Source organism: Neovison vison, chromosome 13 (assembly GCF_020171115.1).
Source record: "Neovison vison isolate M4711 chromosome 13, ASM_NN_V1, whole genome shotgun sequence".
Lineage (NCBI taxonomy): Eukaryota > Metazoa > Chordata > Mammalia > Carnivora > Mustelidae > Neogale > Neogale vison.
The window spans coordinates 34,213,362-34,231,242 of record NC_058103.1 but is presented as its reverse complement, the minus strand read 5'-3'; the positions used below and the strand labels follow the sequence as shown (position 1 = coordinate 34,231,242).

General features: G+C 37.0%; 1 protein-coding gene across 12 annotated transcripts in view; it reads left to right on the top strand.

Annotated features, from left to right (window-relative positions):
* GPHN (gephyrin) overlaps positions 1–17,881 on the top strand; it is a 641,743-nt gene that overhangs the window by 400,786 nt on the left and 223,076 nt on the right. For 8 of the 12 annotated variants that reach the window (XM_044231062.1, XM_044231066.1, XM_044231068.1 and 5 more), the window contains 2 exons: positions 260–326; positions 6,130–6,402. In XM_044231062.1, the coding sequence (XP_044086997.1) occupies positions 260–326; positions 6,130–6,402 (340 nt within the window). Of the gene's footprint in view, positions 1–259; positions 327–6,129; positions 6,403–7,717; positions 7,826–17,881 lie in introns of all 12 variants that reach the window. The other 4 variants (XM_044231058.1, XM_044231059.1, XM_044231060.1 and 1 more) reach the window with 1 other exon arrangement.

The window sequence follows — 17,881 nt, the reverse complement described above, 5'->3', positions numbered from 1 at the left end:
GTTGTAACAATTTTTTTAATTTAATTTTATTTTTTCACTGTCCCAAGATTCATTGTTTATGCACCACAGCCAGTGCTCCATGCTATACCTGCCCTCCTTAATACCTGCCACCAGGCTAACCCAACCCTCTGCCCCCTTCCCCTAGTTGTATCAATTTTATTCTAAAACAGTTGTTCGCATGTAAGTACAGGGATTGATCTTTGTTGCTGAATGTATTTAAACCAACCATTCATTGCAATTGCATTCTCTTTCCTTTCAGGCCTGTATGTGGAATCAGAGGGAAAACTCTCATAATTAACCTGCCAGGTAGCAAGAAAGGATCTCAGGTAAGCAACCTTGAGATTTATATGATTTGGTGTGAAGTTTTACCAACTATGAGAGTTAGTCAACCAAAATGTTAGAGGACTCCATGAGACTGCCCTCACTAGTGTCTGACACCAGTTGCAATTTAGTGCATTCCCAAAAACCACCCTCAGTTTCAGTAATTCATCAGAAAGACTCACGGAACTCATCAAAGGATATTAAGCTGACAGTTATGCTTTATGACACAGAATGGATACAGATTAAAGTTAACCAAGATTGGAAGAGAGGTGAATGCATTACTCTCTTGGCATCATTGTATAACAGTTCAGGGAGTATTGCCAATCAGGGAAGCTCCAATCCTTCGGTGTTCAGAGTTTTTGCTGAGGCTCATCACATGCTGCCCATAAGGCTGGCCTTTAGTCTCTAACCCTGTCCAAAGGTTAGGCTCTTTCCTAGTCCCCAACACTTTCCAGAAGCAAAACAGACACCAAAATGCCCAATGCCCTCATCATAAATCACATTGTTACACTGTCTGGTAGCCCAAGTTGCCAGGCAACAAAGACATTCCTATCACATCCCAGTAAATGAAAGCAAAGGCCAAACTCTCTCAAAATTAAGGTTAATTTTTCATTACATAAGTTATCTCCTGGCTTTGGCCAAAGATCTCTTATAGAAAAATGATTGTATTTGTCTGGCTGGGCATCTATCTTTACCACAGCATTTCTATTACAGATATAACACCAGTATCAGTGTGAATATATCTAAGATTTAGAGGATTCAGTGTGGGATAGTGATAAATTTGAGAAATAGGTAATTTATCCTTTAAAACCATTATACATATTTCATATTTTTATACTAATATACTAATTTTTTACCTTAATCTACTATTTTATCCTATGGTGCAATTCCACAGAACTATTTACCACAGACATTAGCTGTCTTGTTTAGGCCATTTTCCATTGGTATTATATTTTGAGGAGGATTTAACTCAATTTCCCAATATATATGATCATCAATATCAGTATTATAATCTTACTAGCAATGACAGTATTGTAACATTTCACAGTAGAATTGTGGATATAACCTGAAATATGAGTGAAAAGGTAATTGGCACACTATTAGAGTCCTACATAGACATTAACAGTTAGCCTACTCTGTCATTATATTATGTGATCAAAATGTCTCCCAGAGGTATGCTATTCAGGTTTATGGGCTTGTCAGGTTCCCAAAGTAGGAATAGTCTCACCAACATATGACTTTAACTTTTCTGGCATCTGTTACAACTGAGCTAAGAAACAATATCCTCTCTTGTTCTAAAGATTATGAGACACCAATATAGTTGATCTCCCTCGTTACATAACCCATTTATTCATTCCTTTACCTCCAGTAACCATTCCTTCTTCTTTCCATTTATACTCAGACTTTTCCTTTGAAAATCTTTTAATGAGACAGTTGATTTGGCCACTGTGCTGGTCTGGATTGCCACCAGTAATACTTGTTTAACAAGTGCCACCTGCTTAGTCCTTTTCCATTCATACAAGATAGGGTTGCTAGTGAGCAGTCTCAAACACCAGGTGATAAAACTGCATTCACTGTCAATCCCAATTTGGCCAGATGGAGTCAGGCATAATCTATGCCATCAGGCCCTAGGAACTCTGATGTAAAGTTTAAAGGTATAGTTAGTAGTTTCTGCTAAAGAATCATCCTGCTCTGGGATGCATAGTTGCAGCCCTGATCCTTGGTACTATAGCGTCAGATAGAAAAAAAAGAAAGTTGGTGTGATATGATAAAAGAAAAAGTATAGTCATACCAGCATCATGTCCCAGCCCCCTCTTTCCTAGAAAGGTAGAGGACTATATTTAGAGAGGACCCTCCCTCAGCCTCCTTCTTGTTGAATGTGACCACACGCTAATGGTCACTAATGAAAGCATATAAGCCATGCTCCTCTGTTTTTAGACAACAAACATTTCCATAGTCCATTCCAATTTTCTATCAAATCGTTGCTCTGAATATGAAAGTGTGTACTTTGGTCTAAAGGAATGTGACTCTGCAGTCATTGGTACGATATTTTCTGTTCTAGTCCTTTTATAGTATATTGAGTATTTGCATCTACCATTGAGTAAGCAAAGCCCAGTCCAAAGTAAATGTCTATTCCTGTTAGGATTCATTTGTAGCCTCAAGGGACTGGCAGCATCAGTCCAACTTGCTAGCTATGTGCAGGACTTTCCCCTATGGAATATGCTGCATAACCTTCTGCTGTCTGCCTTTTTTGTTAGCAGATAGAATAGTTCTTATTGGCATTTAGTGCCTCAGTGGGTGTAAGAAGAATATATCAATTTAGCCCATATCTGCATTGTTGCAGCCCCCCATTGCCCACTCATCTCATGGGCCCAGGTGCCATGTCAAGCATGCATACGGGATATCTGCTCACCAGTTCCAATTACCTTCCATTTCCGAAAGGGGGTTCTTCTGATGGGCATTGATGTATCCTACTTAAACATACCCCTTACATTCCCAGAGTGACTTCCATAGGCTATGCCCCATACAAGCATCCATTTGGTAGACCAATTTTCCATTGCCCTTCTGCCTGACCATATGACCAGGCCACTGAACACTTCCTATGAGTTGGTAAAAACCCAAACATAGGGGCAAACATCATGCAGTTCAGCCTATCGAGCTGATTTGTTTTTACCTTCTTCAATCAGAGTGGCGGCCTTCCAAACAGGATGCTGTCCCTTCATCTTGGAATTGCCATCCATAAACCAAGCAGCTCTTTGTTGATCAATAGAAAGCTGTTTATAGGGCACCGCCCAAGTGGCCCAAGTGGCCATAGGATCCAGCAGCTCCTCAGGTGGTTCCGAAGTCGGCCCTAGGTGAAAAGAGGCTACCTGCTCGTGAGTACCTCCTTGTATTCTCCTGGTAGCATGATCCTATATGCACCATTTCCATTTTATTATGGAATTCTCTTGGGCATTGCCTTCCCCATTAGAGCATTTCTCTGATATTCCCAAGACATTATGGATATTTCAGTTTTCAAGATTATTTTATGTTCTTCAGTCATAAGGGTAGTCTCAATTAAAGTCCAATAGCAAGCTAGTAATTTTCTCTCAAATGGAAATTTTCTGGCCCAAAGTCCCAGCAGTTGTTGCTAGGTGGCACTCACAGATTTCTTCCGTGAACCCAGTTTGCACTCCACACAGGTCTGTTGTACACCAAATTAATGATCTGTGTAGACTCAGGCAATATTATTTATTCCCACTTAACATATATTCTGTATACTAGTGGAAGAGTGGGTTTATATGCTTTCTATTTTACAGTACGAGGTAAAGGAAGAATTGTCTAGTCAAACACAATATCCATCCCCATAATACAATCAGGTAAAGGAGACTGATCACTTCATATGAAGTTCACTGTCCAGACATTCTAATTTTCATCCCAGTTTTCACTATAATAACATCAACTGTTGCATCCCTGTACCCTTTCAATCTAACTGTACCTCCCATTAGAACTTCAACAGGTATTTACATGATAGATCCCATGTTGAGAAATCCCAGAAAAGTATCTTCTCCATTCCCTGGTCATTTTATCTATTCATGTGCATATGGCCTTGGATTTCTAGGCAGGGTTTGTACCAAGGGTTTTACACTCTTTTGTCAGGCCTTATCTTGATTAGATTATGGGACCATCACTTAAGGTGATTCAAGATGAGGTTTCTTTTAGTTATCTTTGCCTTCCAGCTTTTAAAATTCCTTCAAACTAGGGTAAATAGAGATTGTTTAGGACCCTTCAAGGTTGGGAGACTAGTGCTCCCATCTGTCTGCTCAACCCATAATGCTACTTAACACCTTTCTTTTGCCCCCAGCAATGCCCACTTTATTCATTCATTTCTTAATTATTATTTAAATATTTCTACCTTTATAGGACAGGTCTCTTGAATCTCTCATTTCTTTATTCCATTCTCTTAGGAATAAGTCTAACTTTATTCACTATTAATCATTTCTGCATAACATTTTTTTTGGAAGCAGCTCAGGGACCAGCAGCTATATGTTAGATCAGCCAAAATCTAAGCTTGGCACAACATCAGGATTCACCCCAACATTCTTCCTTTTGTTTTAGCTAGTGCAAATAACAATAACTATGAGATTATAAATTTACCTTTTTTCTTTATGCATCCACTGACATACCTTAAAAGTTTGATCTGTCATTTCAAAATTCCATTGCTAACTTCTATCACCAATAACTAATCACAGCACAGCTGCAGTTGCATTCTGTGGGTGACTCTGTGTTTATCCAGGCTCTAAAGATTAACCATCCCCACCCTGTCTTCCTTTCTCTACCCAAATGGTGTTTCATGATCACATGAGTCAGGATCTTTCTAGTGAGTCACACTTCTAACACCAACTGTAAGGATTTTGGGCCAACTGTAAAAGTTAGCCAACTATAAAGTTGGAGCACTCCACAAGACTTTCTTCACTCTGGACACCAACTTAAAATTTAGAGGGTTTCTAAAACCACCCTCATTTTTAACAATTAACAAGAAGGACCCTCAGAACTCACTGAAAACTGTTGTACTTACTGTTGTGGTGTATTGCAGGGAAAGAATACAGACTGAAACCAGCCAAGAGAAGAAGCACATAGGGCAAATCCTGAGAGGTACTAAATGAGGAACTTCTAATCATCCTCTCCCATGGAGCCAGGGACAGCATTACCTCTTCTTGGCCATAAAAGAGATAATACAGAATATCACTAACTAGACACACTCACCTTTGCCTTTGATGTCCAGTGTTCTTATTGGGACTTGATCACATATTACCCATATGGTTGACCTTTAGTCTAATCCTTCCCAGAGAGGAAACTTAGGCCTTTAGTCCCCAGTTCCTTCCAGAGGCAAAACTAATATCTTGTTTCCCAAAGTCCTCATACTAATCCACAGTGTTAGATTGTCCAGTGGCCAAATCTCAGGCAAACAAAGACACTCCTTTTAGGCAAGACCAGGAACTAGAGTTCACCTCCCAAAAGCTGAAAGTAAAGGCCAGAGTTCTTGTTGGTCAAGATTAAATTCTTTGCTATATAATCTTTATTACTAAAATGATTGAGCCATATAAAGAGAAGTCAAAAGATCAGGTACCCTTACAGGAATTCCCATAACCCTCTGTAAATTTTAAGATATTTCTTTACATCTTAAATTTTAAGGTAAGTTACTTGAAATGTTAAAAAGAAAAACCTGTGCTTGAACACATTCCACAAACATCTCTGGCCCTATGTTCTGATTTTAAAGTTCTCACCTATTCTCTTTTGGTGATACCTTATAGGTTATAGTGGACGCTTGAGTAGGAAACTATGTTAATTTTTATGTAGTGCTCTATACAAACATTTTACACAATGTTTGTATACACATATTATACAACTATATTACACAATGTTGCCTAGCTATATTTTATGGTAATAGTCAGAACTTTAGCTCTCTGAATAAAATAAGTCAATCCTCAATTGGTTTGTTAATTCTAGTGTTCTGCTCTAACTAGAAATTGAAACTGTTTCCCGCCTTTCCCATAATGTATTAAAACCTGAAGTTGTATAGAAATTTTACTTTAAGAAAAATATACTATATACTTATATAGTACTCTAGTTCTACAGCTTACAGGGAATACTATATACCATGATTACTTCATATTTCACATTGCAAAGATAATATTTTCAATATTATTCATTCTTAAGATAGATGGAGAGAAATATAGATCCCAAATCACAAGTAAGTTGACTGTTACCATTTTATCTGCCTATAAACATGCTTTATCTTCATTTTTTTTCTTCCTCTTGATACAGGAATGCTTTCAGTTTATACTGCCAGCTCTACCTCATGCCATTGACCTTTTACGTGATGCCATTGTAAAAGTAAAGGAAGTGCATGATGAACTTGAAGATTTACCTTCCCCACCACCTCCTCTGTCCCCTCCTCCCACAACTAGCCCACATAAACAGACAGAAGACAAAGGGGTTCAATGTGAGGAAGAGGAAGAAGAGAAGAAAGACAGTGGTGTTGCTTCAACAGAAGATAGTTCTTCATCACATATAACTGCAGCAGCCATTGCTGCCAAGGTAAGCCTGCTGACAGAAACCCAAAGATCTAAAGGAACTGCAGATAAATGTACTGATTTCATCCCTCTTTCCATCCAGTTTTTTTTTTAGTTCAGTTCCTCTTCAGGGCATCCTTAGAAAAGAATCAGGATATTCATGACACTCATAGCTGTGTGCCCGCCATAATGTAGAGTCCTTGAAAGCATTGAAGTTTGTTCTCGGTTATGAGACATTAAAGATACTGCTGTTACTTATTGAAGTAATAGGCAAATAGGTAAAATGTGACATTTAAGAACTCTTTGGAAATGTCATTTTTGTGGTCATATTAAATATACAACGTTCATATATTTAAAACATCAAATATTCACAAATTCATAAAGGAGCTGCAGACTGAAGGTAAGAGACCTAGATGATTCAAAAAATTAGTTGAGAAAGAGTAGTATTTTTTTAAGACGGGTTTTTCAGCAGTTAACATTTCTTTAAATTTTACTTGACCCAAATCACCCTAGTGGTATAAAGAGGAAATAGATACAATATATTCACATTTTTTATTCAATAAAGTAATAAATATTATTAGAATAGTACCAAAGTATTACAGATTCTTTTTGGGCAATTTTGGTAGTAAATAGAGTACAATACAGTACTTGCATAAATTTAGTCACTTTATTCATAGAACATCACTTATATTATTATTCATACCTAGTATAATCTACCCAGTATACTTAAAAATCTTCAGAAAATAACGTATCATTGCTGGGAATAATGATCGTTCATTGAGAACACAAGATTGAAAACCTAATGAAGGAATTCCTAAAGTTTTAGGTTATCACCCAGATATTTTGGCTATGAGGATAACTTGAGAGAAATTTTGGCAACACATAGGTTAGAAAGGATCATAGAGATTTTTTTAAGGTGTCCTTTTAGACAACCAATAGGTAATTCTTTCACTGAAGACCAAATGATTTCGTCTCCAGATCTGCTCAGCTGGTCCATTAAATGTTTACTTAAGGCAAGTAAATGTTTTAATTGCATGTGATTTTTGTTTTGTTTCATTTCATTTTGTTTTTATGGAACTTATTGGTCAAATACATACATTTTAAAATCATTATATCTTCTCTTTTACTGTTAATTAAGAGTAAAAAGTACCATCAATTTCAATCTTAAGAAAAAGCTTACAATATTTGAAATCTAAGCTGATATTGTCATACTACATTTGAAAAATTTTGGCATTTCATTGTTTTATTTGTTTTCACCCTTTTCTTTTCTAGTCATTTTGCTTGTATAGTTTCATGTCTTCCTGTCACTGTATTCATAGTTGTTATGTGTTGTGCATTAGAAGCATCCATTCTACACCAGTCCAGCTGTTATCATGGCACACGGTGAGCAGCCCATTCCTGGTCTCATCACTTATTCCCATCATGCAACAGGCAGTACAGACGAACGGGTAAGACAATAGGCTTTTGCACTCATGGTTTTGCAAGCATACAGCCTACCTCGTTTCCTTGGAGGATAGGCTATAACATACTATGGAAGATGTGTTTTATTCTGAAAGATCTTCAGCATGCTTTTTTTCTAAAGAGTAAGTGCCACTGAGCCTATTCCATCAAGGAATTTAATAGAGTTTCTCCTATACCTGAAATAGTCTAATATCATTAAGATTCCTAAAATACAAACAAATTGGTCAAACTAATATTTAATTTCTGTTAGCCTTGCTTTATGCCTCATGATTTTTCATCTTACTTTCTTTTCCTTCATTATGTTCTCATTAAAACCATTTAGAGAGTTGAGTCTTCATACAACTTCTGAGATACATACAGAATCTGAGATTCTGAGAAGATTCATACAATGAATCTTCTAATAAAAACTTGTAAAAATACATATCACTTGTTTTAGTTACTGGCTGAGTGATAGTTTGTAAAAAGTTCCAGGCTAGAAAAGATCAAACTGATAAGCATAACTGACTAAACAGTAATAATTTAGATGATGGATGCCAAAAATCTATCTCAGTCCCTAATATGGTTATAAAGTGAGAGGCAGTTGGTTAAGCTTCTGTTCTTGGTTCTGATCATGATCCCAGGATCCTAGGATCAAGCCGCATCAGGCTCTCTACTCGGCTGGGGGTCTGCTTCCCCTCTCCCTCTGTCCCTACTCCTTCTCTCTTTCTCTCTCAATGCTCTCTCTCTAATAAATCAAATCTTTAAAAAAAAATAAATAAATAAAATGAGAGGCAAAAAAGGGAGTAATAAAGTGAAATTTGGCTTAAAATCCTTAGGGAGATCCAATTAAAAAAGGAATAGAAGACATGAACAAACATTTCTATAAAGAAGACATCCAGATGTCCAACAGACACATGAAAAGATGATCAACATCACTTCTCATCCAGGGAGTGCAAGTCAAAACTGCAATGAGATATCACCTCACACCTATCAGTATGACTAAAATCAATAACACAGGAAACAAGTGTTGGCAAGGAAGTGGAGAAAGAGGAACCCTCACGCACTACTGGTAGGAATGCAAACTAGTACAGCCACTCTGGAAAACATTATGGAGTTTTCTGAAAAACTTAATTAGAATTACCCTACAAACCAAGAATTGTGCTACTGGGTATTTACCCCCAAAATACAAAACACTGATTCAAAGGGAGTCATGCGCCCCTATGTTTAAAGCAGCATTATTTAGAACAGCCAAATTATGGAAGCAGCCCAGATGTCCATGAACTGATGAATGGGAAAAAAAGATGTGATATGCATGTAAAATGGAGTATTACTCAGCCATAAAGAAGAATGAAATCTTGCCATTTAAATGAATGAATGGAGCTAGAGAGTATAATGCTAAGCAAAATAAGTTAGACAATTACCATCTTATTTTATTCACATGTGGAATTGGAAACAAAGCAAATCAGCGAAGGAAAAAAAGAGTTTTGTTGGCATTTGGGATTTACCTGTGGTTGCAACACGAAGATAACTGTGGGCTGAAGCAAGTGCTTAAAAGTATGCTCCTTTTACCTGGTCCTATTAATTGAATTCATTGGGCATCTCGTGGATGAAGGATCTCTAAAACCATTAATAATTTTTTGGAAGTAAAATCGTAACTTTATTACAAATACTAAATGAATACGTATCCAAGGTATTATGTCTTACATGAATTATTGAGGGTATCTTAAAGATACTACAACTGCTTCACAGGAAATACAAATATATAAATACAAATATATAAGAATTAAGAATGTAGAAATGGAAAAAAAATGTAGAAATGAATTTACAAATATTAATCTCATTATTACTTAATGGTTAAGTTATGAATATTCAAATAGAAAAAGGAATGTAAAAATACTTAATGTAGTACCTGAATAAAAGTAAATATTTGGGGGCACCTGGGTGGCTCAGTGGGTTAAGCCTCTGACTTCGGCTCAGGTCATGATCCCAGGTTTCTGGGCTGCCTGCTCAGCGGGGAGCCTGCTTCCTCCTCTCTCTCTGCCTAGTTGTGATCTCTCTCTCTGTCAAATAAATAAATAAATATCTTAAAAAAAAAAAAAGGTAAATATTTGTTATTTTAGGTGGTTGATCACCTCACTGATCCTAACTCAACTTTCAGATGTTACTGATACAATTCCTTCTTCACACCTCTTCTTTCCTTTGCCCAGTTGAACAATCCTTTCTTTCTTCTTATTCAGCTTTTAGGCACCCTATAAGGCCTACCTCCATGGTTATTACATTTTGTAGGTGGTGACCTCCTTTGGAAATGGGATTAATGCTGGTTCTCCTCTCTAAAGGCTCATACATAGAACTGTTGAGTTCAGTTGTAAGGCCTGTTCCTTAGATTAATTTTTATGCCACAAGAAACAGCAAGTGTTGGCAAGGACATGGAGAAAAGGGAACCTTCTTGCACTGTTGGTGGGAATGCAAACTGGAGCAGCCACTCTGGAAAACAGTATGGAGGTTCCTCAAGAATTTAAAAAATAGAGCTACCCTACAATCCAGCAGTTGCTTTACTACCCTATAATCCAAAAAATACAAAAATATTGATTTAAATGATACATGTACCCCAGTGTTTATAGCAGCATTATCTACAATAACCAAACTATGGAAACAGCCTGAGTGTCCATCAATTAATGAATGGATAAAGAAATACATTACTTACCCATTAAAAAAGAAATCTTGCACTTGCAATGATATGGATTGAGCTAGAGAGTATTATGCTAAGCACAATAAGTCAGAGAAAGACAAATACAATATGATTCACTCATGTGTGGAATTTAAGAAACAAAACAAATGAGCTAAGGGGAGAAAAAAGAGAGAGATGCACATCAAGAAACAGATTCTTAACTATAAAGAATAAACTAAGGGTTACCAAAGGGGAGGTGGGTTGGGGATGGGTAAAATAGGTGATGGGGATTAAGGAATGCACTTATCAAGAGGAGCACCAGGTATGGTATGGAAGTGTTGAATCACTGTCTTGTATACCTGAGACGAATATTACACTGTATGTTAGCTAACTAGAATTTAAATAAAGGCTTTAAAGGATAAAAAATTTTAAAAATTAAAACAAAATTCTTGAGCGAGCTAAAGTTCACCTTCTCCCTAAAGCCTTTCATAAATCCAATCTATATTATCTTTGCTTTCATTTTGTGTTACATTCATTCACCAAATATTTGTTTTGATATATATAGACATATAGATATATACATATATATATACACTTATATGTCACTCTGCTAAATATCATGAGTTTTTAAATGATCATACATGATTTAGGCCCTGCCTTTGAGGAACTCACTGTCTAATACAAAAAAAAAAAAATTCTTAAATGAACTAGTTTTATAAGTGTATCATAACTGTTGGTAGTCTCATGAGATTTAAAAAAAAAAACAAAAACCAAAAAACTAGTCTTATTATTCCATATTTTATTTTAAGAAGTCCTGTGAGATTTATCAGTGGCTATTTTGAAATTACTCGGCATGATAAATTCAGGAAATAACCTAGTCTAATCCACCATCATCTTTCATCTCCGTTATTTCAGTGGTTAGTCTCATCAGTTCCACTTTAGCCTCTCTTCAGTTTACTCTTTTGAAAGCCAGAGTCAGCTTTTTACAACATAAAGTAAATCATGTCACTTTTCTACTTGAAACTTTCAATGATTCTTGCTACATTTAAAATACAACTAAAACTCCTTGACATGTTCTGCTAGATTCTACGTGATGTGGCTCCCCCCAACTTTACTAGGCACTTGTCTAACCATTCCTCTCCCTTTCCTCATTGCTTACCAAGTTTCATCAAGCTTTTTCTTGCCGTGGGTAATGTGCTGTCCCCACTGAAATATTCTTAACCCTATTCTTTGCCTAACTGACTTCTATCTATGCTTTCTGTCCCAGTATATCTCTTTCTTATAGAAAGACCTCTGATCTGCTTCCTTCAGTCTAAATTAATGTTTGCAGTTACTCTCTCTTATAGCATCTCATTCTTTTCCTTTTTAGCACCTATCACAATTTACAAGTATATACTTATTCATGGGTTTAATATTTATATGTAAGGTCCATGAGGACAAGAATCAGATCTCTTAGTTTATATATCAATCTACCCAACATCTAGCACAGCTTGGCACATATTACACACTGATAAAATATTTGTTAAATATGTTCCATGAAAAATTATAATATATCATCTGTCTATAAAGAATAGATGTCCATTAACTAAGTTTACAAGACAGACATAAAAAAAGATATATTTAGTAATGCCTATGATGTATATGGTCTCTTCCATGAAACAATCAGCACAATCAGCATATTCTTTCCCTCTAGTAAGCCAATATATTATGTGACTATAGTAATAATGATGAGATAATTTTTGAGTGCTAACTATGTAGCAGGTACTATTCTAAGTGGTTTATATAAACCATTAGAAATTAATACCAAAATGCAGGTATTGGCAAGATTATACCTTTTATTTTCCTGGAAGGCAAGTATATATAGCAAAACAAATTTTAATAAGGATTCTTATTAATACCATTGAGGACAACAAAAATTCTGAATAATTTTAAACAATAAGGGAATAATTTTAATAAGTATAAATAGTCCTTGTAAAGAAACAAAGTCATGAATATTTAAATTTTTACATTTGAGGGGCACCTGGGTGGCTCAGTGGGTTAAAGGCTCTGCCTTCAGCTCAGGTCATGATCCCAGAGTCCTGGGATCGAGCCCCGCATCGGGCTCTCTGCTCCACGGAGAGCCTGCTTCCTCCTCTCTCTCTGCCTGCCTCCTAACCGACTTGTGATCTCTCTCACTGTCAAGTGAATAAATAAAATCTTTAAAAAAAATAAATTTTTACATTTGAAAAAATATCTGTTATAGTTATACCTCATCTTTTCTGTCTAGACAAAATTATAAAGTATGGCTTTTCTTTATAAATATTAATTGTAAATTGCTGTGCATTTTTTATCATGAATTTTTATCTAGATTTAGGTCTTCACATTCCTTCTTTTGGTATTTATCATGTGTATTTTTTATTTTTTATTTCAAGTTTTTATTTAAATTCTAGTTAGTTAACATATACTGTAATATTGTTTTCAGGAGTAGAATTTAGTGATTCATCACTTACATAAAACACCCAGTGCTCATCACAAGTACCCTCTTTAATTCCCATCACCCAGTTAGCCCATCCCCTGACCACTTCCCTTCCAGCAACTCTCAGTTTATTCTCCTTAGTCAAGAGTCCTTATGGTTTGCCTTCATCTCTTTTTTGCTTCCCCTTCCTCTGTGTTCATCTGTTTTGTTTCTTAAATTCCACGTATGAGTGAAATCATATGGTATTTGTCTCTGACTTGTTTCACTTAGCGTTACTCACTTTAGCTCCATCTCCGTCTTTGCAAATGATAGATTTCATTCTTTCTCATGGCTGAGTAATATTCCATTGTATATATATTTCACATCTTCTTTATCCATTAATCAGCAGATAGACACTGGGGCTCTTTGCATAATTTGGCTGTCATTGATAATGCTGCTATAAACATTGGGGTGTATGTGTCACTCTGAATCAGTATTTTTATATCCTTTGGGTAAATACCTAGTAAAGCAATTGCGGATTGTAGGGTAGTTCTATTTTTAACTTTCTGAGAAAACTTTATATTGTTTTCTAGAGTGGCTGCACCCAGTTTGCATTACCACCAACAGTTCACATTTATTTTTCTTTTTTTTTTTAAAGATGTTGTTTATTTGAGGGAGAAAGAGAAAAACAGAGAGAGAGTGCCTGAGCAGAGAAGAGTAGAGGAAGTAGGAAAAGCAGACCCCCCCCTCCCACCGCTGAGCAGGAAGCCCAACATGGGGCTTGATCTCAGGATTATGACCTGAGCCAAAAGCAGATGCTTAACCAGCTGAGCAACCCAGGTGCCCCAGTTCACATTTATTCTTGTTAAATTTCATTTTGCTACATTTATCTGATCAGTGTCACCAAGGAGATCTTATTTTAAATTGGTATCTGCCATTTAGTACATTACCTGCCTTTTCTAGCCCTGTTACCTGAATAAATGTTAATCATGCTTTAATTGAAGTCACTGATACAACTTTTTTTTAGGGTAGGACACTTCACACACTACCAGAAATCCTACTGGTTATGATTGCTTAACCAGCTAACATGTATTTCTCTTCTAGCCCCTCAGAACCAACTTTCTTTATCTTGTCCACAGGAGTTTTATCAGTGACTTGTCAAATACCTTACTGAACTCAAGATACATTAGTTTGACAGTTACAGTCTTTAGTAAAATTTTTATAACAATCAAAGCCACTAAAGGATGTATTCAGAAACTCTAGAAAGATAGATGATATATGTTTTCTGAAAATCTTTTTAAGTATTCATATTTTTAATCTACTTTTATCAGTTCAGAACTTATATTGCAAACTTGGATATCTAGATAGACTTTTAGAAAATACAACTCATCTTAAAGGTCTTTATATTTATGATGGAGCTAACCAACAAGCTGGATAATGACCCTAAAAGCATTACCATCAAGAGTGACAAATTGTTGCTGTGATAGCCATACACCTCCATGCATGCCTGCTTTGAGAAACTAGCTCCAATTATTCATGCATTTGCTCACTACCTACCCAAAATTAAATCTAAGTGCCATAGAAATTGTCTATTAGTCTTCCAACTTTTCTATAAATTTAAACATTTCTTCAATACAAAAAATTTAAGTGGCTAAAAAGATTCAAAGGGGTAAGTATATGCTCACTTATGAATTTCCTTGGCATCAAAACACAACTTATGTATTTATTTTATTGCTATTCTTTCTGGTGTTTTAAAAGACTAGAGAGTTCAGGATGCCTGCATGGTTCAGTCAGTTAAGTGGCTGCCTTCAGCTCAGGTAATGATCCCAGGGTCCTGGGGTTGAACCCCACATTGGGCTCCCTGCTCAGTGGAGAGCCTGCTTCTCCCTCTCCCTCTGCCTGCCGCTCTGCCTATTTGTGCTCTCTATCTTTCTGTCAAATAAATAAATAAACAAAATCTAAATAAATAAAGGACCAGAGAATTCTAAAAGAGAAGTGATAGGAGGAACAAGATGCCAGAGGAGTAGGAGATCTAAATTTCATCTGGTCCCAGGAATTCAGCTAGATAGTTATCAAACAATTCTGAACACCTAAAAACTCAACAGGGTACCAAAGAACAGCAGCAATTCTATGAACAGAAAAGTGACCACTTTCCAGTAGGACGTGCAGAGAGGTAAATCTGAGGCAATGTACAGGAAGATAGACTGCAGGGGGAGGGAGCCTCCATCAGCCGGCTACTGCCAAGTGATAGAGCAGCAGAACACAAAAATCAGAATATTTAGAAGTCTGCTTTATGGAGGGACATCACTCCAGTGGCTAAGCAGATGGAATCCTCCCTGGGACAGTGCAGTCTCAGGGACACAGAAAGACTAGAGGTGCCTGCATGTGGCAGAGCTCCCATGTAGCAGAGCAGGGAAGCTGCTGCAAAGATGGAGCTGAGAAGTGGATTCTCAACTCAGGGTTGCCATAATCCATCATCCAAAGTACAGTTGGACCACCACTCTTCAAGCAGGGACTACACAAGTGACAGATCCAGGGAGAATGCACCCCTTCCTCCACTGGGAGGAGCAGCATGGAAGCACACTACAGGAATCTGCTGGGATTGGAGACTCCAGATGGGGCCATGTGCCAGAGATAGAAATGCTCGGTCACAGTCTGGGTGAGCTCAGAGTGTGGCCAGAGACCAGGGAGACAGGAGTGATTGCTTTTTGCTGAGGTCACACTGAGGTGGAGGCCCATGAGCTCTCAGCTACTCTGAGGCCAGAAATTGGGAGGACACCATTTTTATTCTCATCCTCCAAAGCTGTATGAAAAGCTTTCAGGGAACAAAAGCCACCCAGGGCAAACCCAAGCAGATTACTTAGCCCGGCCCTTGGCAAGGGTGGTGCAATTCCACCCTGGGCAAAGACGTTTGAGAATCACTGCAACAGGCCCCTCCCCCAGAGGCTCAGCAAGAACATCCACCCAAGACCAAGTTTACTAATCAGAACCACAAAATCCCACTTCTAGGGATTTTTCCTATGATTCTTTAGTCTTTCAAAGTAAAATGTTTAAAATTTTCTTAGTTTTTTCTTTTGCTATTTTTTTAATCTTTCCCCTTTCCTATTTTAACCAACATCTTATCAGTACCTTTTTTTAAATCTTTTTTTAAAATTTTCACTTTTAGAGTCAAACTCTATTCCTTCATCGTATTTACCCTTTGTGTGTGTGTGTGTGTGTGTGTGTGTGTTTCTTCTTTCTTTAAAATTTTGGGAGGCAGTTTCTTCTAACAGACCAGAATACACCCAAAATCAAGTACTGACTGCTAGGGCCCTAATCAATACAGACTTTACTAAGATGTCAGAACTAGAGTTCAGAATGACAATTATAAAGATACTACCTGGGCTTGGAAAAAAGCATAGAAGATACTAGAGAATCCCATTCTGGAGAAATAAAAAAACTAAAACCTAACCAAGTTGAAATTTAAAAAGCTGTTAATGAGGTGCAATAAAAAATGGAGGCTCTTTGTACTAGGATAAATGAGACAGAAGAGAGAACTAGTGATATTGAAGACCAAATGATAGAGAATAAAGAAGCTGAAAAAAAGGTAACTACTGGATTACAAGAGTTGAATTCAAGAGATAAGTGGTACCGTAAGATGAAACAATATTAGAGTTTCTAATTGGGATGGCAGAAGAAGAAGGAGAGAGAGGGGCAGAAGGTATATTGGAGCAAATTATGGCAGAGACCTCCCCTAATTTGGGGAAGGAAACATCCATCAAAATCTAGGAGGCACAGAGAACAGCCCTCAAAATCAATAAAAATAGGTCAATACCCCATCATCTAATAGTAAAATTTACAAGTCTTGCAGGCAAGGAGAAAATCCAGATAGCAGCTCGGGACAAGAGGTCTGTAACATACAATGGTAGAAATATTAGATTAGCAACAGACCTAAGCACAGAGACCTGGCAGGCCAGAAAGGACTGGCATGATATATTCAGAGCACTAAATGAGAAAATTATGCAGCCAAGAATACTATATCTAGCTAGGCTGTCACTGAAAATAGAAGTAGAAATAAAAACTTCCAGTTCAAATAAAACTAAAAGTATTTGCAAACACCAACCAATCCCAGAGGAAATTTTTAAAGGGGTCCTCTAAGCAAAGAGAGAGCCTAAAAGTAACAGACCAGAAAGGAACAGAGACAATACACAGTAACAGTCACCTTATAGGCAATACAAATAGGCTCTAAATTCATATCTTTCAGTAGTTACCCTGAATGTAAATGGGCTAAATGCCCCCAATCAAAAGACACAGGGTGTCAGAATGGCTGAAAAAACAAGACCCATGAACATGCTATCTGCAAAAAATTCATTTTAGACCCACAGACACCTCCAGATGTAAAGTGAGAAAGCTGGGGTAGCAATCCTTGTATCAGATAAATGAGATTTTAAGCCAAAGACTATAATAAGAGATGATGAAGGACACTATATCATACTTAAAGGATCTGTCCAAGAAGATCTAACAGTTTTAAATATGCATGTCTCTAACATGGGATCAACCAATTATATAAGCCAAATAATAACAAATTCAAACAAACATATCAGCAATAATGCAATAATAGTAGGGGACTTTAACACCCCCCTCACTGAAATGGACAGATCACCTGAGCAAAAAAATCAACAGGGAAATAAAGGCTTTAAATGTCACGCTGGACCAGATGGACATCACAGATATATTCAGAACATTCCATCCCAAAGGAAGAGAATACACATTCTTCTCTAGTGCACATGGAAAATTCTCCAGAATAGATCACATCCTGGGTCACAAATCAAGTCTCAACTGGTACCAAAAGATTGGGCGCATTCCCTGCATATTTTCAGACCACAATGCTTTGAAACTAGAACTCAACCATAAGAGGAAAGTTGGAAAGAACCCAAATACATGGAAGCTAAAGAGCATCCTACTAAAGAGTAAATGGGTCAG